General features: G+C 46.8%; 5 protein-coding genes across 11 annotated transcripts in view; 2 read left to right on the plus strand and 3 right to left on the minus strand.

The window, feature by feature from the left end:
- Positions 1–712: 712 nt before the first annotated feature.
- disp2 (dispatched homolog 2 (Drosophila)) lies at positions 713–11,411 on the plus strand. Of its 2 annotated transcripts, none has more exons than XM_053845918.1 (10): positions 713–829; positions 3,747–3,886; positions 4,518–4,753; positions 4,814–4,843; positions 4,906–5,029; positions 5,309–5,424; positions 5,524–5,633; positions 5,706–5,803; positions 5,886–6,044; positions 6,870–11,411. In XM_053845918.1, exons 1-10 carry the CDS (start codon positions 799–801, stop codon positions 10,080–10,082), a joined length of 4,257 nt encoding a protein of 1,418 aa, XP_053701893.1. In that variant the 5' UTR covers positions 713–798; the 3' UTR covers positions 10,083–11,411. The 2 variants fall into 2 exon arrangements, with proteins under 2 accessions (XP_053701893.1, XP_053701892.1); XM_053845917.1 differs by having other exon boundaries at positions 719–829; positions 3,747–3,870.
- Positions 9,318–13,850, minus strand: rpusd2 (RNA pseudouridine synthase domain containing 2). Its single transcript, XM_053845919.1, has 3 exons — positions 13,135–13,850; positions 12,696–12,992; positions 9,318–12,623 (listed from the first exon to the last, which is right to left on the minus strand). The coding sequence occupies exons 1-3, from the start codon at positions 13,834–13,836 to the stop codon at positions 11,940–11,942; spliced, it is 1,683 nt and encodes a 560-aa protein (XP_053701894.1). The 5' UTR covers positions 13,837–13,850; the 3' UTR covers positions 9,318–11,939.
- A 461-nt stretch (positions 13,851–14,311) lies between these two features.
- Positions 14,312–16,441, minus strand: pcmtl (l-isoaspartyl protein carboxyl methyltransferase, like). 3 transcript variants are annotated; one of them, XM_053844779.1, is made up of 9 exons: positions 16,319–16,441; positions 16,015–16,143; positions 15,659–15,763; positions 15,555–15,586; positions 15,385–15,489; positions 15,175–15,295; positions 15,029–15,114; positions 14,787–14,956; positions 14,312–14,678 (listed from the first exon to the last, which is right to left on the minus strand). In XM_053844779.1, the coding sequence occupies exons 2-9, from the start codon at positions 16,124–16,126 to the stop codon at positions 14,666–14,668; spliced, it is 744 nt and encodes a 247-aa protein (XP_053700754.1). In that variant the 5' UTR covers positions 16,127–16,143; positions 16,319–16,441; the 3' UTR covers positions 14,312–14,665. The 3 variants fall into 3 exon arrangements, with proteins under 3 accessions (XP_053700754.1, XP_053700753.1, XP_053700755.1); XM_053844778.1 differs by having other exon boundaries at positions 16,015–16,173; positions 16,319–16,437; XM_053844780.1 differs by having other exon boundaries at positions 16,211–16,319.
- Positions 16,442–16,492: 51 nt separating this feature from the next.
- ccdc32 (coiled-coil domain containing 32) lies at positions 16,493–17,817 on the plus strand. Its single transcript, XM_053844781.1, has 4 exons — positions 16,493–16,606; positions 16,766–16,991; positions 17,278–17,431; positions 17,491–17,817. The coding sequence occupies exons 2-4, from the start codon at positions 16,766–16,768 to the stop codon at positions 17,654–17,656; spliced, it is 546 nt and encodes a 181-aa protein (XP_053700756.1). The 5' UTR covers positions 16,493–16,606; the 3' UTR covers positions 17,657–17,817.
- An 856-nt stretch (positions 17,818–18,673) lies between these two features.
- The window catches only part of bahd1 (bromo adjacent homology domain containing 1), a 30,788-nt gene continuing 26,259 nt past the window's right edge, over positions 18,674–23,202 (minus strand). For 2 of the 4 annotated variants that reach the window (XM_053844776.1, XM_053844775.1), the window contains exons 4-7: positions 22,994–23,153; positions 22,845–22,924; positions 22,528–22,619; positions 18,674–22,362 (exon numbers count right to left, since the gene is read on the minus strand). In XM_053844776.1, the coding sequence (XP_053700751.1) occupies positions 22,170–22,362; positions 22,528–22,619; positions 22,845–22,924; positions 22,994–23,153 (525 nt within the window). In that variant the 3' untranslated portion in view covers positions 18,674–22,169. The remainder of the gene's footprint in view (positions 22,363–22,527; positions 22,620–22,844; positions 22,925–22,993; positions 23,154–23,202) is intronic. The other 2 variants (XM_053844774.1, XM_053844773.1) reach the window with 2 other exon arrangements.

Consider the following 23,202-nt stretch of genomic DNA (forward strand, 5'->3'; position numbering starts at 1 on the left):
TGAATCAAGGAGGCAAACATCCAGAAACGACAACAAAAACCAAGCGCTCTTCTTAAATTGGCACTAGATAAAGCAAAGAAAGCAATTTAGTTCAAATTGCTGGAACAGCATCAAGCGTCTTTCGTGGCGGGGGTTCGAGGGCAACTGCTTTAAGACACGCGCTGTTAGCGGCTGTTCAGAAGTTAACTTTTGGTGCCACCTAGAGGAAAAAAGTGGGATTATCATTTGGACTTCTATTCGTTACATATATTGCAGCGTTTTATTTATGAAATCTAGTCGCTTCCACTCACTTCTTTTATTAACAAATGGCTCACCTCGAAATCGTGCGAGGCAGTACATATTTTTATAGTCATTTTTTTGATAGTAAATATTATAAAAGTGACGTTCACCATTATGATTTAACAATAATTCAAAATCATTTGCTTGAGCCCGAAGGTCGCTATCGTTGCTTATTATGTTACGGCTTTGATGTAAAACAGACCCCCGTCTGTGGACCTTCAGTGCTCACATGAAACGGTGCCATCTGCCCAGCCCAGGTACCGGATCCTGTTGGCCGCGGAGCCGGCAGCAGCAGCAGCAACATCAGCGCGGATCCGCCAATCAGCGCCCGACTCGGGGCAGATTAACCCGAACATCGCCGGCGACGCTGCCGCAGCATCGCCGCGTGGACCACCACAGCCGTGGTTCTGGCTTGAATGGTCTCACATCGGCGGGTTCATCGAGTTCTGGAGCTGGAAGCTGCGGACATGGACGCCGGGTCCACCGCCGAGGCCATCCTGATGGACGAGTCTCCCACGGATGATGGAGGGGTCCCGGAGGCTGGTCCGAGGTGGGTTAGCCTCTTTAGTCACTCGTATTTATTGAGCGAATTCCACAAATGTATCCACGATTCAGCCTAAATAGCGGCATTTTCACCCCCTGGTGGAGGGCTGACGACAGGTTTCTGCACGGTCTGACTGGAAACCGCCAACACTTCAGGAGGCTAAATCGTCTTATTGGAAAACAATACTACTTTTATTTCACAGCGATTTAAAATCAGTAGAACACAAGATAATCAATCCGCATTACTCCGCGTTTACAGAAAAGTTTGTCTAACTTTGGACGCCAAAAACTCGTTTATTAAGACTTAATATGCTTAAACACACACACTCGTGGTCGCAATTATTTATACTTGCAACATAACGATTGAAAGTGATATTTTGCGAACAAATGTTTACTAAATTTGATTCATTTAAAACAATGTATATTTTGGTGGTTAGTGCTGCGGGGTCACAGGTTTGAGTCCAGCTCGGGTTCAGCGAATGTTTGCATGATCTCACGATGCTCGGCGGCCACTCTGATTTCCTCCCACAGTCTAAAACGGTCACGATCACAATAGGAGAAAATGAATTAAAGATATTGATATGGCACAAAGCAGAAAAATACAGAAGAATACATGGTTTATAAAACACACACATACACAGCAGGAGAGAGAAGGACCTCAACAGATTTATGATGGTTTTCAACAGCTCAAAAACAGATGATGTTCAAAGCGAGTTTTGTCTTCAAAAGAAGCTTCTGCAGCAGCGTCTGCATGAAACATGATTAATAATGCAACTGATCTGTGCCAAACAGCATGTTGCATGACACATCAACAACCTGCTCTCCAGTCTGTTTCCAGCTCCATCACATCGGCTTGGTTTATCATCATACTTTTAACCGGCTTCACAGCGAAAGTCGTGTCACATTCACCTCAGCAGCAGTGAGCGCGCTCTTAACAGACACAAGTTCAAGAGCTGAATTATTAATACCATTCAAAGTCGAATTGCAGCTGCAGGTGATGAAAGGTCTAATGTTGGAATCTGTGGCAAAACGCCTGGCGAGGAGGCTGTTTTCCAGCAGGAGAGTTGCTCACTGTCTCCCGGATATTAATCAGGACAAATGCGTCGACGACACGCAGCCATGTGATTACCAGCCTCTGCGTGTCCTGGCAGCTATTTATTACTGATATCAAATGACATGTTTTCAGCTGCGGTGTCAGTCGACTGTACGATCCACGCTGCCGCAGACAAATCAACAGGACACCGCGGTTATTAAAAGGAAGCAGAGACAACTCCTGGGAGGTCATCAGACATCTGTTGACTTACTCCGTCGCCATGGCGATGGCGACAGGAAGTGCGGTTGCTTACTGGCTTCTGTGGAAAAACAAGCATGTGGAAGAGGGGACAGCACGAACGGAAGGACTGGAGAAGGACTGTCAGTCTGTTCGTGGGTGCAAGGAAAACTATACGATAAAAAAGCAAAATAAGAACAACAGTTGCATCTCTTGTTGACAACTATTAGGTTGAATGACAAAGCTCAAACAATGCTATCTCCATGTGTCTCACTATTAGCATTAATACTAAGTTTAATTTGGGCCACCATCTATAGGAGGGGTGGCCAACCAGTCAGAGGCTGAGAGACACACTGTTTTACTGTGTTGCTGAAAAGAGCCACATGCTGCTCACCTGAACAGCTGGTCACGTGACTTAGCTGCAGTATAGCGGTTAAAGCACATCCCTGTGTGTCACAAGGTTGATGGTTCGCTTACGGCTTAAGTCTCTTGTGCATGAATTTTTAAAATTCATACATTTTACTGTGATCCTCCTGGAAATATCAAGCGGCGTAGATAGAAATGTGTGCTGAAAAATGTGTGTGTTTTACGTGGCTCATGCCACCAATAACGTGGCCCCGGTGTTTGTGTGTGAGCGACGCTGCAGACTGGAGCGTCTCATCTTCACTCCACTGAATTAAACAGACTTCACCACCATTAGCAGTGAACCATAGGTGAAACACATGCCATACCTTTAGTTTAAGGAACGACAAGTGAAACGTGGAATTAGTAATGTACATCGTGTTGATCGTGGATCTGATCTTTGAACAATATTTTGATATTTTGCTGGAATAGCTCTTACTTTTTCATCTTATTTCCTGAATAAACAATCATCTCAAAAGCAACTTGACCAAAATCGCAGCCAGTTTGGCAGCTCATTTAGTGAAGAGCTGCATGAAACTGGGGAAGAGTCGCGGGTTGTCCAGGTGTGATCCAAAGCTTTAATGTTCAGTGTCCTACTATGGATATCATTCATCAGATGGCATGGAAACACTCTGTCCTGACCCTTGGTACATCAGTGCCACACAAGAATATATTATACCTATTGTTTCACAGCCATAGATATGCATGAGCACCTCCACATTCCCCAACACCGACAGCTATTACTTTCAAGGCTTTTTCTCATTCTATATTTTTTCTTTCGGTGCTGAACGTGCGCTCTCTTGAATTCCAATGATCGCCCCACGCTGCACCATTACAGACCTCATACATTTACAGCTGATGATATCAGCGGTTAGCTAAACGTGCTGCAGCCTCGTAGCGCTGCAAAGTTTAAGTTTGCTGAAATGCTTCAAAGAGGGGATACACGTCATCATAAAGCTCCAGCTGAAAAGACTCCTCTTATCGCTGCTGGACACTCCGTCCATTAACCAACCTGCACGTTAATAACCTCATTCCTTTCTGTCTCATATCTGTACCGTGACTGGATAATTGGGTTTCCTCCACTGCTGTCCAGCCGAACACACACCCAGGTCGGTCCGTTATACAGAGGATTAGAGGATAAAAAGGAAAAAATAAAGTCAAGAAAAAGAGTTAATGGAAGTTTGTCAGGAGGGAGACGACTTAAAATCCACGTATTTGACTGCTTATCTCTTCCCTCCTCTTTTCCACCCAGCAACATCCCAGCGGTGTCTTTGTGTCCTCCTGACATCGTGTGCGCCGACGAGGCAGAAGTGGATCTATGTGACAGCTGCAGCAGCCTGGGCAGACCCTCCGCCTCGTGTCAGCTTTACCACAAAGTACGACGGACGCACGGTGACTCATCCCGACATCCAGCGTCAGACATCTCAGCTTAAATGATACATGCGACCCTCTAATTACCATTCACGGTCCTCCCACAGCGGCTTACTTCAGACATCACCGGATTCTAGTCAGAGACCGTGTTCAATGTGTTCAGGAAATACAAACAAGATATCGTGTATAGAATGAGCACCAGGACCAGCTCCATCTGAGTAGATTCCTTGTCTTGTTGCACACTAGAAGGAGTCAATCTAGCGTTGACTCTTTTGTGAGTCAATCACAGAGCGTCTTCCCTCACTAGCCCGTTCCGTTTGGAACCTTGGAAAGACTCAACAGTGCTGAAGAGCCGAACAAGAGGGCATTTCTTGACCCATCTTGGGCGGATCGGTGCAGCCTCTTCACTCATGTTGAAGCTATATCAGTCGGCAAAGGGGAGGAGATGTGACAAAAGATCTACCAGTTGATCAAGGTTCTGACTCTCACGCATGATTGCAAGTGCTGCACTCTCCACTAGAGATAAAAGAAGAAGCTCTGTCAGTCCAGAGAAGCAGAACTTTAGAAAAAAAAAAGTTCAGCTGTAGTTCCTCAAATCCAGGACCAGACCAATAGATAGCCAAGATGTTGACTTTCTGATTTCCTACTGAAGGTTCCTCCCTGTGGGCGAGCTGGACCTTACGAGTCGCCTCAGTCCAAGAGGTGTCCCCACTGTGGCCTTAACAAGACACTGAAACCGAGCAACCCAGGATTCCATGAGAACAGAGATGCACCGGCCAGTGTCGGAAGTAGTTCTGGTCATCATGGTCCAGTCAAGTGTCACCGGCTTCACGGGTCGAACGAAGGCGGGTCGAACAAACAGAAGCAGCGTCACGTGGTGACAGTCAGGTGCGCCTCAAACAGTCTGTTTTGGTGTTCTATCTGCTGAATTATGGTTCTCTCTCACAGAGAAGGCGGAGCTTACTGGCTGGTGAGAAGGTGAGTCCCTCACTTGTGAACATGACAATGATCGGTCTTTGACACGATGGACTATTCTGCAGTTATTCACAGGCTCTGGTGGATCACCCGTTGGCCTGGCTGCTGGGCTGTGGAGTGCTGCTGCTTGGATGCTCTGTGGCAGGACTGCTCATCGGACCACTACCGGACTTCTCTGAGCCTCTCCTGGTCAGTTCGACCGGAACAAGCACGGAACAAAGAAGGGAAATCATTCTTAGTTGATTATGGGTCATACAGATGCAGGACTCTTGGCCACCCACCCAAAACAACCAGTCGAACAAAGTATCCCAGGGTCATTGAATGTTGTAAAAGTGAAGGTGAGGAGCAGAAACTTCTGCCAAGTAATCATCCAGTTGAGCGAAGACAAATCAGAAGTTGGAATGAGGCTGAATTTATTCCCTGCCTTCTCTTTTGCTCACATTTCTGCTTGTGTGCTCATTTTTCCAGGGCTTCGAGCCAAGAGGAACTGATATAGCGGTACGGCAGTCGAGCTTGACCAGGCTGATGGAAAACACTGGTCCTGGAAAAGTCTTGTCTCCTCTTCCACAGCAGCTCAGTAAAAGGTATGCTGAAATCAACCGATGCCTTCTGCTGACAGCGGAATTCGTTTGGTTGTTGCAAGTATTTTCTAATAGCAAAAATGTGAATCCTTTCCATGCTAGTTTTGGTGTCCCTGCTGGTGAAGACGGAAGTCATGACCCCTCAAACTCAAGAATAAAAAGGATGTTGTTGGAAGACCCGTCATCAGAAACGTTCCTCTGCGAGACTCCAAGTAAGTATCTCTGAAGTACATTAATACCATCAGTAGGCGTATGATGGAATGTTCCCCTCATTGTCTGTCCAGACCATCATCTTGCCCAACTTGTGTTTCGTTCGGAGAACGCCGCCAGCCTCTGGAGCCTCAAGTCCATCCATGCCATGTGTGAGATGGAGACCTCCAGGGTTGGTGCTTCTTCAACTCTCCTCTCACTCTCCTGCTCATCCATCTTGACAATCCCTCAACCAAATCTTCAACCTGTTTCAGATTCGCTCCCAGGCCCACTTCCAAGATTTGTGCCAGCAGCATGTAAGAACAGACTCTGACTCCCCGTCTAGAGGCGTCTGCTGCCCCAGCTGGTCTCTGGGAAATTACTTGGCAGTCCTCACCAACGCCTCTTGCTGCCTCTGTCTGACATCACAACAGGTAGCTTTTCATTTTCTCGAGACCCATTTACTTTGTGGTGACAGAGAGGACAGCAGTGCTGAAGGAAGAGGGTCAGGAGCACAGACATCCAGAAGAGGCCAAAGTAGAACCCCTGCTTCCCTTCATGTAGAGGAAGAAGATGAGGTGGTTTGGGCCTCTGGCATTTTGAGTAACTCCCTGAGGAGGTGCTTCAGGCATGTCCGAGGCCACAGGGCAGTCATGTCAGGGAGATTACATCTGCCAGCTAGCATGGGAACACCTTGGAATCCTCCTGGAGGAGCATCAGGAAGTAGCCAGGAAGAGGAATATCTGGGCTTCTTGGCTCAGACTATACCCATCTGGATAAGGAGGGAAGGATGGACGCATTTACTGACACAGTTAAAGGATTCTAAGAGCTACAGTGTCACAAACCAACATGTTTTCTTTTGAACGTCTCCAGCTTCCTGAAGGGCTATTGTGTTATCTCGCCAAAGTGATGAAATGAGGGCTTGACGTGAAGCCATAGGCTTTGATGTCAAGATTATTAATCACAGCCGTGGATCTATCTATTAATAGGATCTGAACCAGAAGGCAAAGCTCTCTATTTTCCAATTCCCATTCCTACTTCACCTCAGGCCATGAACTCTGATTCACAGCAAAAGATGAAGAGAGACTCATAGTAAGGCATCTCTTTCATTTAAAAACAGTGTCCAACTAACTGTGGTTCATGATTCTCAAGATGCCAACTGGGCACATTCCATTGAAGGTTACCTTGTTGCATCCAGTTTTCAGAAAGGCACGGGGCAGCATTGACATTCTTGATGCAGTTGCCCTGTTTTCTTTCAGGTGTCGGAATCCCTTAGCCTCCTCCGGAAGTGTGCGCCCTACTATCACCAGGGACTTCTGGTGGAGGCCTGCGCCCAGAGACCACAGCAAAGCAGCTGCTCCTCCGTTCCGTCCCGCTGCAAGCAATCCCAAACTGTTTTCCAAATCCTGCACTTCCTGGTTGATAAGGATTTCCTCAGCCCCCAGACGGTTGAATACCAAATTCCAACTCTCAAGTACAGCCTTCTTTTCCTGCCAGTAGAGAAGGGGGCGCACATGATGGAGACGTACATGAAGAGTCTTGACGGCAAAAGTCTGACGTACAAAAACACAACCATCACTGGGATTGATTTTGGGATCAAGCAGACGCTGTTTAAATATTACCTGGCAAGAGATTCCGTATATCCGGTTTTGACGATCATCTGTCTTCTCCTTACGATGGCTCTGTACCTTCAGTCCCTCTTCCTGGTTGTGTTGTGTATGATAGCGACCACAGGATCCCTGCTTATGTCCTACTTTCTCTACAAGGTGGTGTTCCGTCTCACCTTCTTCCCCCTGGTCAACCTGTCGGCTGCGATCATTCTCTTGGGAAGTTGCTCCAATCATGTTTTCATCTTCGCCGACTTCTGGCACTTGCAGCTATCCCAGAACCCTTCCACTACAATGGAGAGGAGATTGAACAGAGCTCTACAGGAAGTAGGCTATTTGATTCTGGCTTCAGGAGTCACCTCCAGCGCAGCGTTTTTTTCCGGTTACTTCAGCAGCATTCCGGCGATCAGATGTTTCTCAATTTATCTCGGAATCGCCTCTTTGATGAGCTCACTTTTGATGCTAATATGGCTCCCAAGCTCTGTTATTCTGCAATATAGCTACTTAGAAACATCCTCAGTGCCTTTTGGGGTGAAAAGATGGACTCCGTGTTGCTCCACAAAGACTGGCGGATTCTGGGATACAAGCTCACGGAGGCGTTGCCTCTTCAAGCTAGCGCAGAAAGCGAGAGAACTCAAGCGAGGCCTTACTGATACCTCAAATCTAATTTTTCTGAAGATCCTGCCCTGGGGTGTGGTGAAGTTCAGATATATATGGGTGTGCTGGTTCACAGTGCTAGCGGTCGGTGGCACCTACATGTCTTGCATCGATCCGGGCATGACCTTGTCCACTCTGGAAAGCCGGGCCACGCAGCTGTTTCGCTCCAGTCACCCCTTCGAGAGGTACGACGCAGAGTACCGGCACATGTTCATGTTTGAGAGGCAGAGGAGCGGAGAGGACAAGCCCGTGATGATGATGCTGGTTTGGGGCATCAAACCGTCAGACAATGGCAATCACTTTGACCCTACCAGCAACAGCTCCTTGCTTTTCGATACAGCCTTTAACATGAGCCATCTAGACGCTCAGGTGTGGTTGAAGGACCTTTGTGAGCGAGTTCAAAACCAAAGCTTCTATTACACGCCTTCTCTGGAGAATAAAAATGAAATGACGGACGTTTGCCTTGTTGAAGAACTCACCCGCTGGGTATCAGCCAGACAGTGCTCAGAAAGCGCTGATCCACTTAATTCTTGCTGCAATAACATATCTTTTCCGTACACCCCAAGTGTTTTTGAGAACTGCCTCAGTATGATGCTAGCAGAGCGGTACACAGAAGGCCATCTAGCCCACCATGGCGGCGTCTACTTCAAGCCAGACGGCGGTGTCGCTGCTCTGGTCTTGGCGTTCAGGACCACATACATGTACAGCTTTAACTACAGCAGAACCAGTCGGTTCTACAGAGACACTCTGGCGTGGTTCAACCGAGAACTTGCCGGAGCACCTCAAGGGCTAGAGAACGGCTGGCTCATCAGTCAGCTCTCTCTGTTTGACCTCCAGCAGTCGCTGAGTTCCGAGACCATGGTCCTGGCTGGACTGTCAGTGGCTGTCACCTTAGCAATGCTTCTGTTGACAACTTGGAATTTTTTATTAAGCCTTTTTGGGACTATAGCCGTAGGTGGCAGTGTGTTTGTCACTATTGCACTGCTGGTTCTTCTAGAATGGAAACTGAGCGGCCTGGAGGCGCTTCTCATTTCCTCAGCCGCCGGACTGTCTGTTGACTTTGTTGCCAACTACTGCATCTCTTACAGCTTTGCGCCACACTCTGATAAAATTGGGAAAGTCGCCCATTCCACCAAAAAAATCGGATGTCCTGTAGCAATAGTTTCCAGCGCTTTCTTCGGTGCGGGGATCATCATGCTGCCTGCCACAGTACTGCTGTTCAGGAAATTAGGGATTTTCCTGTTCCTGGTCAAGTGTGTAGCTTGTGGCTTCGCCACCTTCTTTTTCCAGTCATTGTGTTGTTTTTTCGGGCCGCAGAAAAGCTGCGGTTTGACAACCTTGCCGTGTCTGTCGGATCCCAACGACAATGTGTCGTCTTCTCGCTCAGAAGAGTCATCCTCTGTAAACGGAGCGTTTGGCAGAGCTCGAGCAAGGGGGGGCAGTGACAAAGAGGGGGCTGGTTACTTCTACCAAAAACACCAGTGTCCGCAGAGACCGGCGAGAGGCGGTCGGGGCGCAGAGCAGTACGAGCTCCAGCCGCTGGCGTATCGGTTAAGCGACAGCTTTGACAACAGTACATGCACAAGCAAGCTGTCCAACAGGCCTTCGGTGCTCTCGGATGAGATTGAATACTGTGAGGGAGACATGGGTGCTAATGGAGAAAAGGCAGATGTGATGAGTGAACAATGTCAAACGGGTTGCCCTCCTCCAGCGCTCCAGACCTCCTCTCCGTACAGGGAGAACTCTCAGCGAGCTGTCAGCCAAGACAAACTGCCGTGTAAAAACTGCCTGGCTCAGTCTGATGAGCGATGGACCAATAAGTCATTCTCATCATCCTCAAGCATCGAGGAGACCATCATCAGCCACACACTCGAGACCACCGACCTGCCGTCACTCAGCACCGAGGAACAAGCCACCGACGAGAGACACCTATCTCAGAGCTCCTGCGAGGGTCTCTCCGACGAAACGTGCCTCACCGACATCGAGCCGGGAACTTCGGACGCGCGCCAGCGTGGCGAGGAGGAGGCTCAGTTACAACCGGGTCGTCTGAACAGCAAACGGGACACGCTGAGACTCTCTTTGAATGAACCTGTTTATGAGACCACAAAGAGCAGGAGTGGCCAAAACGAGGAGGTGGTCATTCTGCCTAACAGTAAACCAGACCTGCCCGACGTCTGGATCAAGAGGGACGGGCAGCGAGACTGCTGAGCAGCGCCGCCGCAAAGGATCACACTAGGGCACTGCACTTCACTCAGTCAGCTGTGACAGCATGATGGATGCTCCAGCATGACACGGCCATAACTTCCCAGCAAGAGCATGTTTTGTTATGTACCTGAGGCTACATCCACGTTGTGAGAGGATAACCTTTGTTTTTATAGAGTTTTCACGTCCCTAACCAAGACAGATTTAGTACGGAGTAGACTACACGTCTATCTAGATGGAGCTACAATACAAGGCAATTCATGATGAAAACCATGTGTCAAACGCAAGTCCCGGGGGCCAAATCCGGCCCACAACTCATTGAATTTGGCCGTTATCCATGTAAAGTTTACGATAAAATTTATTCAATAAATTAAAAAATGATTAGGCCCTTAACCTACATAAACGGCTATCTAAACACGAGTCCAAAAAGCTTGTTTCTGGTATCGCTTCATGGTGGATAAAAATCACAGTGATGTGGATGTAGCCTTCACCGGCACCTTGTCAAATGTTCTACTCCATAATATGCAATACTACACACGTTACGTTGCTTGCAACATGACGTGCCTCAGTGAAGAGTCATCTAAATGTCGCAGAGCGAGTTGCCAATTGTGTACAGTTCGTCTTCTGAAGAACCATAAATACGTGTCTGTGGTGTTTGTGAGAAGTGCGTGATTGTGCTAAATAGAAATTTATTCTTGATGGAGAAAGGGCAAAGTGTATTCCTGTATCTGGGCTTACTCCCTCAACATAGGTCGGACCCACAACTTGTGCTAACCTTAAAGCCTTTGGAGACCTTTGCGGAAAAGGCCTTTTTTTCTACACAAGCAGAGATGTCATATCCACCCAGCGTGTGTCTTCTTGTACCAGTCGTGATGTGCCAAACTTCTGTTGACTCCAAGAGGAATATTGTCTCTGTGTCACACCCAGAATATATTTATTGTGCGGGACTACATTGTGGTGACTTTAGAGAAGGTGATGTCCGTGACGCTTCATGATACGGGGCTGAAAGATGAAGCATGTTCACCAGCTTCATGTTTCCTCCCATCCCAGTTCTCCAGTACTGCTGTGTGATTTTAACAGAAATCTGCCTCTGATGAATCTATCAGGTTTTTATAACACAACAATGAAATTTGTTTGAAAAAGCTACATATGAAATACATATTATTTACCAGCAACTACTTGTCATGTCCACAGTAATGAAAATAGTGTTCATATTTATTTGTATTTTCATTTTTCCAATGCCTGAAGTGCATTCATTCACCTCAAAGTGTATCTAAAAATGTATTTTCTTTTATAATTTAATGGCATTTTTTCTTTTATTAATTGATGAATAAAAAGCTGTTTTGTTTTCAGTCTTGTGTAAAATCCCATTTATTTCTCCTTATTCACTACGCTACTTCATTACTCAGTTTTTTTCCGTTCAATTATACTTATTCGATTTAACCCCTTAAAGCAACAGTTTCTCATGATAATCCTTGCTGCATTTTTGTTATAGAAGATGTGCAATTTAGTGTGGAAACTCTGAGCCAAAAGTGCATCTAAATTGGTCCAGTTAAAATCAAATAAGTCAAAACAAAGACTGGAAGAAAAATAAATGAACAACAGTCATGACATCTTTTCCAAAATAGAAATGGAGCATCAGTCCAGGTTTATTTCTTTAAAACTGGAAACAATTATTTGAAAGAAAAAAAAAAGGTTTGTTGCCGACTCAGTCAGTTCTTGAGGCTCTTTAAAAAATGTCATGATTTAAGAATCTACAAACATCGTGGTTGTAAGGACACACGTGATTCACATGAATTAAATAAATTATTTTTTTCCATTCAGCCATGACACAGCCTTTCTGCACCTGTTGGAACATTAAGTTCAGACATCATTCCAGTCTTCCTTCGCCCAGTCAGGTAGATCCGTCGAATACTCAAAATCTGGTCCTTTGTAGCGTAAAGCATGAAGATACATGACCAGTTCTGCCTCAGTTGGGTCGGGCCGCACCAGCTTGCACTCACTGCACAGGTGGTCTCGGCCTGCAGTCTCACTTGTGTCACACTGAGCTCCATTAGATGTCGAGCCAGTGGCTTCTGTCTGTGAATCTCCGCTCTCTTGATCCAAAGTCTTCTCTGCTGCTGCCACCTCGCCAACTCCCTCTAGTGGAATCCCAATGTCATCTCCCTCCAAGTCAAGCCCTTCCTTCGCTTTGTGTTCCTGCACCAGCGCCTGGTAGAGCTCCTCGTCGCTCTTTCCCACCTGGCCGCCCTTCCCCCGGTGAGGACCCCAAGCTGAGGACCCGTAGATTGGGTCATTGACGATGGGGAAGCCCAGGTACTGAAGGTGGACCCTGATCTGGTGCGTGCGTCCAGTCAGGGGCAAACAGCGGACAACACTGGTTTTCCCATTGAAACTGATTCTGTTGAAGATGGTCCTGCACTCCTTTCCTTTGGCATCGACGCGACACAGTCCGATTTTAAAGGAGACCACGAGGATGGGCTCCTCGCAGATCAGCTCCCCGTCTGGAAACTCCCCATCCACCCGGCACACGTACTCCTTCTCCAGCTGCAGGTAAAACCAAGTCAGCCTGATCCCACTCAAGTTGCTATAACAGGGCTGAGAAGTTTGACGGCTCACCTTCCTGTCTCTCACCAACTGGTCCAGGACCTTGGACTTCTCCAGCGTCCGGGCGAACAGCAGCACTCCAGAGGTGAGCCGGTCCAGTCGGTGGACCGTGTGCAGAGCAGAGATTCCGTGCTCCTTGCCCAGGATGAAGATGACCGAGTTGTGTCGGAAGCGGCCGCACGGGTGGACGGGGATGGAGGCGGGCTTGTCAAGTACAAGCACCTCGCCATCATCCACCAAAATCCTCAGAGGGCTGCCGACCACCGGGGGCTCGTGCCGATGCACCGTGTTCTTCATGAGGTCATTATTCTGCAGAGAAATAGCGTAAGCTATTTTATTTATCCAAAAATAGAAACAAAACAGACTTGCTTAAACTGAAATTGCACTGAAAACATTCTATTAAAATAAAGAAATGGAATGAATTAGCAGCTAAAGAGAGGTTCACACTGACCTTCAGCACCACAGACAGGTCCTCCACTGGGTCGCCATTCAGCCGGATGCGACCCTCCTTCACCGCTCTCTGATAGTAGTCCAAAGATTCGCAGCGAAACTCCGTACTGAACACGTCCAGCAGGCTCTTCCCCACCCAGCGTCCTTTGCAGTAGGTTTTAAAGGCGAAATAATAGGGGCGCACCTTCCGCAGACCCCCTTCAAAGTAGTAGCTGGTCTCGTTAAAGTCGTCCGGGCTGAAGCTGACGCCGGGGTTGCGCTTCTGCGGGGGAGGGACGTACCTCTCGCCGGGTCGCAGGTTCTTCCCTCCGGCTCCACGGCGCCTCTTACCGCGGGCAGCCGGCAACGACGCCTCGTCGCTCTTACGCTTGCCGGTTTCTACTGCCTTTTCCGAGGCGTCCGCATCCGCTGGAGCGTGAGCCGCTTCCATTCTCGAACGTAAACAATGACCGTTTCCCACACAAGTTGTGAAAAGGCGACGGAAGTTCACGAGGGCGCCGCTGCAGTCGCGAGTCCGAGGAGAGTCGCCGTGAATAGACTGGATTTGGCGACAAGAGGAGTCGATTTTAACGCGTTTCCGTGAGGTAGGCGAGTGTAAGAAAACCCCGACTGTACCTGGTGGTCTCCTAAAGTCTGCAGTGAGGCATGAAGCAAGAACATGACCGGCGCACTTCTCCAAACATCTCGACGAACTCACATGCATCGCTCACAGAGGTCCTTCACAGGAGAGCGTCGCGCGCGTGACGTCAGGCGTGTAGTTCCGGCAGACCAGTTTGTAGTCCAATTTGAAAACGGAAGCGCGCTAATAACGTTGATATTAAAGGCCGATTATGCTAAAAATAAATAAGTGTACCGCACCTGAAACCAACAAGCGACACGTTTTATTATAGAAAAGTATGTTAGTCACAATTTTATCGCATTATTAAAGTTTGTCCATTTGTTATTTGGCTTAATATGTCCAGGTGGCTGGTGTTGCTCAAATGTTGGCTTTAAAAAGTTCTGATGACCGTGAAAGTAGTATACAACCAGTGTACTTGATCACATTCTGGATAACCTCTACCAGCTCCAACTTAAACACCAATCAGACACTAACAGCTCCACTTTATTAATCAACCCATTAAAAGAAGCATTGATTCAAAACAAACTATCGACACAATGTTGATCACTAACCAAAGTTTATTAATAAAAACAAAGAGGAAAAGACAATAATATATTAATTTGAGATCAAAATGTTTTCTTACTATTGCTACGGGGATCATTGTGTGACCTTTAAATGAAGTGCAAAGTTTAATATTGTCGTACATGTTTTGTCTCAAGGTAAACTGTACATTTTTATTATTTTATGACACATCATCAATTGTTCCTCGGCCTGTGTTCAGTCCCCATTCAGAAGACAATATGGCCATCAGAGAGAGAGACCCTCGTATTGGTCGTTGCTAGGTAACAGGATCTGTGAAGCCACATGAAGACGTATGGAAACACAAAGAGAAGCGTCATGATCACCACCTCTCGCAGGGTCGACCGAGCTGCCGTCAAAGTTCACCTCTGGAGAGAGACGGACAGGTGAGTGACATCAGTTTGGAAGGGTTTGATCACTGCTGCATGTCTGCTGGTCCTCACAACAGCGACGCTCCACTCTAGTTATTAACCCACCTGGGCCACTGATGCCTCTTGTCAGTCAGGGGGACGTACACCACTCCCATCAGTGCCTTCTTCACGATAGAGCCGTCACTCTGTCTATCATACTGTTCCAGCACCTGACTCCCACCATCAGGACCCACTGGAAGAACCAAACGCCCTCCTGGTTTCAGCTGGTTGAGCAGCTGGACAAGACAAAAAGATCCACTCAGTCAATGATCATTTCAATTTGCAAAGAAGCAATGAAAAACACATACAGCTTTCGGAACAGTGGGCGCCGCCGCACCAACATGAATGGCGTCATACGGAGCCCCCGCTGGATATCCAAGTCTTCCGTCTCCCACTGAAGACAGACGGCACCGTCACCCCAGTGGAGATGTGATATTTATGGGATCAGACTCACCGACAAACTTGATGCGTCCAGAGGACAGCAACTCGGGGTCATCTGCTTCAACGTTTCTAATGGATCTTTGAACCAGTTTACCAATGTGTTCAACTCCAACCACCCGACCAGTGGGCCCGGTCTGTACACACACACACACTTACATGAGGCACAAGTTAAACATGTCAGGAGGAAAGTTTCATCCGACCAAGAGGGCAAACAACGGCTTACCATTCGTGCGAAGCAGGCGGTGAGATATCCACTTCCGGATCCCACATCCAGCGCTGAGCCTCCCTCCACCAGTTTGTCACTTAGCAGCTCCAGAGCATGAGCGTGCTGTCAAAGGACATTTTCAGACAGTCATCAACCCGCTGAGTCGTCAACACCATCGTGTTGCTCACCATGTGAGGAGCGCTGATGGTTGCTCTGTAGCCTGTGAGCAGAAAGAGTCACATTGAAAATCCCACTATCAAATCAGAGTAAGTTTGTCCACGAGAGTGGAAACCTATTGATTGAGGAGAGTCTGCGTAAGGATAATCTCTTGAATAGAGTCCTCGGTCTGTCTCCAGCATGGCCCGGAACACTCTGTCGCTGCGGATGACTCCATGGTCTGGAAGAATACAAACATTTAGGGATGAATTCTCTCATCCAGAGGGGAGCATTCGCAAAATCATTTTAATTCCACACACAGCAGAAAGAGAAGAAATGATCAATAACAGATTTAAGTCTGGTGTATTTCAATAGTATGTTTTTTGTGAGTTTTTTTTAATAAGACACAACTAGAACGAGATTATGTTTGTACAATATAACAAAAATTTTGCACTGTTTTTCTTGTTGAAAAATTCAAAAATTCAGTTGCACCTCTCAGCTTGGTGATGAGCTCTGGATGTGTTTTCCCGCCGGACATCCAGGCCATGGTCCGGGTCAACAGCAAACCCATCCGGACAGCCGCTACAGCCAGACACGCTCGCATCTCCTCACTGGAGCGACCTGCAGTGACATGATGGTCAGCGCAGAGACCTGGGACGAGGCACAAAAACACCTTATTGCAGCACACCTAAACATGACAGTTCATCTCAGCAGAACATCAACCACCCTCAGATACTGTTCGTTTCCAATAACAACCCGAGTCATGAAAAGTCTGCGCAGTAGTGAGTTTGTTTACCTGACGCGGTTGAGGACAGCCAGCAGAGGTTGCGATTGACTTCCGCATCGTCTTTCACGCGGAGTGACAGCTAGCCAATCAGATTGCACGTCTATGAAGCCATCCAATGATCTATGGAGAGGGAAGGACGGGCCCGCTGTTTTGTCCAATCAAACGCACGCCAATACGGAAGTGGGTGTGTAGCCATGCGCACTAGTGTTGTGTTGGTCATGGATGCCGCTACCAAGCGAAGCTAAACTGAGAACAAATCTGTCATTATAGAGCTGAAAGGAGAGGAACGTTATTGAGGTAAGGAAGTTCAAAACAATTCGATTAGATCATACTTAGTGTGATGAAACAATTGGCATGATTCACCGGGTCCCCGGTATTTACCTTCATTGGTTTGAATCCCAGCCTTCAGACTGAACCCCGAGCTGATGTTTACTTTGGCTCATTCTCCCCCACAAGATGCTCGACGACTTTGAGAACCAGGATGTCCGGTCCAGTGTGGAGCTGTGGTCCCAAATCTGCTCGAGTTTGCCGGAGATGAAACCAGATGAGACTCTGGAGAGCCAGACCGAATTTAACGACTCATTCCGTCCAACAACACCAGCCTCTAACGGAGCAGACGCCAATCCGTCCAGCGGGAAGTGGGAGCCCATGGAGGACTCGGAGATCTACATCGCCAGTTTAGGTTCTCCCACCTTATCACTATGACTATATTTTTCTCATGTTAATTCTTACGGGAAATTAGCTAGTTAATTAATACTAGCTAACTTGCAGTTCAAATACTGAGTATTAAATCAGCAAAATACTGGTAAAATCAAGTATGAAAACAACACGGCATGCAGTAATTCAGAGACACAGCCATAAAAATACACATTTTTCTCTGTTCTAAACAGTATTTTAGAGTCTCTGCGTCGGCTGAACCAGACCGATCACTGTGACTGACGTTTCGCTTTCTCCTCTTCATTTCAAAGAGAATCGCTTGAAGAAACTGAAAGGTCAGGCCAGCGACGTGACTTCCAGAGACATGTTGCGATCCTTGTCTCAGGCCAAGAAGGAATGCTGGGATCGATTCCTGCACGACGCTCAGACCTCCGAGCTCTTCCAGGGCAGCGACATGGACGAGAGGTGAGCTCAAATGCGTCCGGTTCTTTGTGACCGCGTGATGACTGAGCTTCTCGTCGCAGCGCTCTGGAGCACTTCAAAAGGTGGCTGATTCCCGAGAAGGTAGCCATCAGCGCGGAGGAGCTGGAATATCTGCTGAGGCCCAGCCAGAGTCAGGAGCATGAAGTGAAGCAGGAGGACACGAAGCAGGAGAACCTGGAGGATGAGACTCACAGTCCAGAGAAATGAGGAGTGAAAATACGTCATGTAAATATTACATTTGATGTTATAATGTTTAGTGTTTACGAAGGACTCCATGTTGTTATCGTCCATGTTTTGTTTTTTGGCTTTGCCCCATCTGTCACAAACAATACCAATAAATCAAACTGACTGTCTCAAAATTATTATTTAAGCTCCTCACATGATAATGAAAATTATTTTTTTGGATAATAATTTCTATTTATTCTACAATGCCATGTTACAGGTCAGAGGAGGGTGAATATATATACATTTGGCCCGGAAACACTACTGATCTCAGTTGCTAGCATTAGCTATTTGGCTTTAACAAACACATCATTGAAACAAGATTGAGATCTTCCTCCTTCAATGTCACTCATTATCGATGGGAACTGTTGTACACGCGAAACAGGACGAAGATAAATGATTATTTTCTCATTGAGTGGAGAATCGTCCCTGAGTTGTTTACGACCTGCTCAGGCAGGTTTCACCACTCTACACTGTCAGTGTTGAAAGAATTACTGCTGACCACGAAAATGACATACGAGATCATAAACGCGTTCGAGGTCACGCAATCGTTCCACGGGAGCCAGAGCAGGAAGCTGGCGACGTCGAAGGAGAAAGGAGTCGGTGAAAACATCATTGAGAGCAAGAGTGCAGTGGGTCTGAATCTCAATTCCTCTCGTATTGAGTCATTCAAGAGCATATAATGTAGACCAAACCACAACTGCTGTCATCGGGCTGCAAACATGAAGCCGGTCGTCACTTGGGCCTCGAAAGAGAGGCGCCGGACCTGCGAGTGAAATAACAAGAGCACGCGGCAGTGTTCCCGCGTGAGCTCATCACCCAATGACAGTTGACCTTCGTATCCATCTGACTGAGCGATGAGTCACGCAGTAGATGTGAACTAAGGTCATTGGGTCTGGAGTCCGTCTATTGGTGAAACTCTCCACAGAGATCATCAAAGACGTGTGACAAGAGGCGTCAGATGGGTCAGACTAACCTCAACAGGCCGTACCTGGACTGTGGTAGCTCATTTCCCTAAAAGTTCACGACACATTTTCACCATCTTAAAATTGCTAACAACATAAATGAAGTAGCTGGACACTTCAACAGCACATGAACACGGACTAGCAACAATAATAATGATAAAATAAAAACAATGTTGAATGGTTCGGCAGAATGACCAGCTCTAAATTCGGGGTTTGAGTCCCCTAAATTGTCCACCGCACCGGATAGAGCCCCCACGTGGCCAGGAACCGCACAAGAGAAATCGAACCAGGAGGTTGAAACTCATATAATATTTATTACAATTAAATATCTGTCTTATATTACAGAGGTCCATTTAAAACTATACAAATAATCTGTGTGGCGGCCGATATGACCACGGTATTTCCAAAACGCCATGCAAACAACACATCAGGATCATCGGTAGAATGGAATCGAAATGCATTCACCCACAATCTCGTCTCCGGTTTTGGGTGCAAACAATTCATTGCGGTGATTGAAGAGCAGACCGGTGTCAACTAAAAGGCATTCGGAATAGAACGACAGTCGAGGGGGAGGGAAGGGGGGTTAGGAGGGCGGGGCAGGAGCAGGAGGCACAGAGATACAGTTAAGACACCGACACGTGGGTGTAACTCACACTACCGTTGGCTGAGTGACTCTGAAAGTAGTGAGTGCTTTACGTTCTGTGGTTTTTGTGCTGTTAGTTCCCCGACTCTTGAATGACCAGGGGAACTTGATGAAGTTGTGCTGGGCAGAGAGTTAATCTTGATAATCATTGAACACAAATACTCCTCACTTGTGCAGCCAAATCACTGAGTGTGCTTTTGCTTGGAAAAGATGATCATTTTTGAGACATCACGTGTCTTTGGTCGCGTTAATCTCTGCAGAAGTGATTTTTATTCTCGTCATTACATTGCACATAATGAATATGTCGTATAGATCATAGTGAAAATGTTGCTAGTGAATAAAAAATATTTTTCAGATTAAATGAGAATAATGATGGTTGAGCGATGGTTGTTTCTTGTCCGAAGCTGCAACTCTTTTAAAAGGTCATGGCATCACTGGCAGGACGTGAGGTTTCATGAAACAGTGTCTTGATATTCAGAGGCCACCAGGTGGCGCTGTCTGCTCTAAAATGTTTGGACTTCACTGAGTCATTCAATGAAACCTCAGATGATTTGTAAACCAAGAGCTCCATCTAGTGGCCTCTGAAAACTAGGACACTGTTTCATCAACCCTGCAATACTGTTTCACGATACCTCATCCACCCATCTAGGAGTCACGTGGATATATATATATATATATATATATATATTTTTTTTTTTTAAGAGTTTGCCAATAGAAAACCGGACGAAGAGAAAACACAAATGTAATTGTTTCTTTTGGCATATTTCATCGCTTCAAAACTTCTACTTCCTGTTTACATTCGGGGAAGTCATGTTGGATTACGTGGGGCTGAGGATTCTCCCGCTCGGAAATCCAACTTCAGGTGACATCACGGTCAGGTGGGAGAGGAAGGGGAGGCCCGAAATACCCTTTTCTAGTTTCTTTGAACAGCATTTAATTTACATTTACTTTCACGACTTTGGAGTCAGTTCTGAGGCGAGAAAATGGAACTGCATGTTGTGGTGATGGGTTTAAAAGGCTCCCTGTGGCCTCCCGTCGTGCATTATATATTAAGAAGGACAAAGATGACAAACCACCGTGTCGTTTTAAACCACAAACAGACCATCAATACTCTCATCTAGTCCAAAAATTTAAGCATAAAACTGTCTCAATTCCGATGTAAGTGATTCCTTTTTTGAACGTAATGGATGTGAATTGACTCTCAAGCAGTCCAAGATTGAGAGCACAAACCAAAGCCGGGGAATGTTCTATAAGGCAGCCAGAGCGGGGGCTAATGGCAGGGTGTGTTTAAATCATCGCAGCTTTAGGCATTTAAAGGTGAAGAGGCAGTTTCCTCAGGAGCAGTGAGAGGAATATGACAGGAAGCTACAATCTTCATCTATGACTAATCTCTTGTCCAAACATGGCTGAGCGTCACTGTTCACAACACCAGCTACCTTTCTAAAAGCCACACGTCATGAATTCATCGAAATGATCTGGTGAAAATAAATACGATTTTCTTGGTATAGAAATAAATACAATTCATCTCTCCAACATAGGAATGGATCATCAAAGTCCTAAATGCTACACTGAATATATTACTCGCCGTTTCACTGGCGGGAAAACAAGAATATAAGTGAGGCATCAAACGCACAAAAATATACAGTTTTCCGACGTCGACCCGGCGAACAGTGTGGAGGAGACGGTGTTCAAGAAGAATATGTTCATTGGATGAGTTCAGCAGAAACACAGGTCTGTCCTACAGTGTTGAACTTTCACCCACACAAAGAAACATTTTGTGCTGCGAAAGAACTTGATCAGTGCTTATAAATGTTTGGGTCGTAAACCTCCCTGCAGCAGTGTGAAACGCAAGACACAAGAAAACAGAAATATGCAACAGTTTACATAATTCAACCAGAAAAACAGGACTTTTTGTGGAGGTTTAAACGCTGCTATTCTATTGGAACCTGGTGGAATGGCTTTGCTATATCCACTTAGCTTCGGCAGCTACGGCATTTTACTGTCGATCCAGATCCAGATTCCACAGTACGGCCAAACAACAAGGGGAAACTAGCCGGATGCTACAGCCACAATGAAGCCATTATGACCACAGTTTAGAAGGGTAAAGCCTTTTGTCTGTGAAGCTTCATAAAGCAAATTGAGAATGTAAAAAAATGGCTTACCTCCGTTTCTCAGCTGAGGCTTAGCTAGACTTTCTTCCTCAGTTATTCCTTAATATAGTTGCTGAAAATGAGTTCTAAAACCTGTTTTAAGTGACATGAAAGAAATGACAATGGCTCCCTCGGGGGAAATAATTTGGAGGAATGATCAAAATACCATTTTAATGTGAATAAAGTAACTGGCACAAATACTATGATTTTCTGAACTCAGACTAGAGCTCCTTCTCTGCTGACGTGACTTAAAAGGGGGGGTGACGGGGACCCCCAGGTCATGTGTTATTTGATGGAGATGATGCCTTCATGTGATACGTTAAAATAATACCCCTTTAACAATGAATATCCTGAAATTTCCTTGACCCTGAATGCATCATCCCTGATGGTGTCATGTGCTGATGTTTTGAGTCAGCAGCCCCAGGGGCAGATATCAAAGGGGATCCTCAGAATAATGTGATAAAGGTTGTGCATACAGAAGATGATCCATGCAAACAAAGTCATGTCTTCCAGCAACGTAATTCCTGACACAAGAGCGAAGGAAGAACGGACCTTACCATGATGCGATTACCCCCCCCCCTCAAGGTCTCATGTTGCTTCGCGGTTGTTAATCTCAAAAAGCAGAGGAGTTAATACAGGGCCTGTAAGACGTTTGTGCTTCCATTACGACACCGCGATACGATAACGCCGCCTCTCCTGAAACCGCAGATATGTCGCGAGTTAAAAGGGGCGCTGCAGTGCTACTGCAGGTTCTTGAGCAGGCGTCCGTAACGGAAGTCATAGACGTGTCGACACACAAACACCAGCTCGGGGTCGATGTCGTCGGGCACACAGTGGTGGGTGGACATGGCGTTGCCAGAGATGGGGGGCACCAAGGGGGAGGCGCTGCTGTGAAACACGCGCTCCCCACAGCGTTTGACCAAGGCACAAAATCTGAGGACAAAAGATGAGAAAAGCTTGAAGCCACTTGATGAGAAGACTGTCCACAGACGGGAGCCGCTATTGAGCAATGTGAAGTGGCAGCTTCATTTGTCCGAGAGGCTCTGATGAACACTCCAGAGCAAGAGACACTTGGAACAAAACAAAAGCTCATCTTACCGACAATACTGTGACAACGTTAGCACGTAGCATTTGTCTTCGATACAGGCCACACTGTTGACGTCCTGGTGGCGAGAGGCGAAGATCTCTCTCTGGGGGGGAGAAGAAACACTCGGGGTTAAATGACACTGAGAAATAAAAGGTGACACAAAACCAATACAACAGCAATCAATACGCTTGTTTTGTCTTGTTTCGTCTCCTCCTGAGTGATGTGTGAGCAACGACTGGGATCTATTTTATGGTGTTTCTCACCACACTATCTGCTTTCAATTTAACATGTGAACCACACACACAAGATGGAGCCGACCATGTCGTACCTCGCAGTGAACCCCAGGGATTCGCCCCCCCTGGGTGTGTTCCGGACGGTAGTACCAAAACAAGCTCATCATCAGCTCGCCTATAAACAGACGTAGCCATTAGTGCCTCCTGTGGCCGTGGAGTGAAACACCAGCTCCACGACTGCTACCTGACTCTGGCTCCTCCCACAGCGCCGAGATCTTTGCCACATACGGCAGCGACTTCTTCCTGGGTCCTGATTTAAGAAGAACCGTGTCCCTGACACAAATCAGCTCCGCGTGCCTCCGGATCCCCTCGTAGCACTTCCTCATCACGGGAGCCTCCTCCCCCTGAGGACACAGACAACAAACATACTCTTCTCAAGACATTTTTAGAAGC

The sequence above is a fragment of the Synchiropus splendidus genome, chromosome 16 (genome assembly GCF_027744825.2).
Source record: "Synchiropus splendidus isolate RoL2022-P1 chromosome 16, RoL_Sspl_1.0, whole genome shotgun sequence".
NCBI classification, from domain to species: domain Eukaryota; kingdom Metazoa; phylum Chordata; class Actinopteri; order Syngnathiformes; family Callionymidae; genus Synchiropus; species Synchiropus splendidus.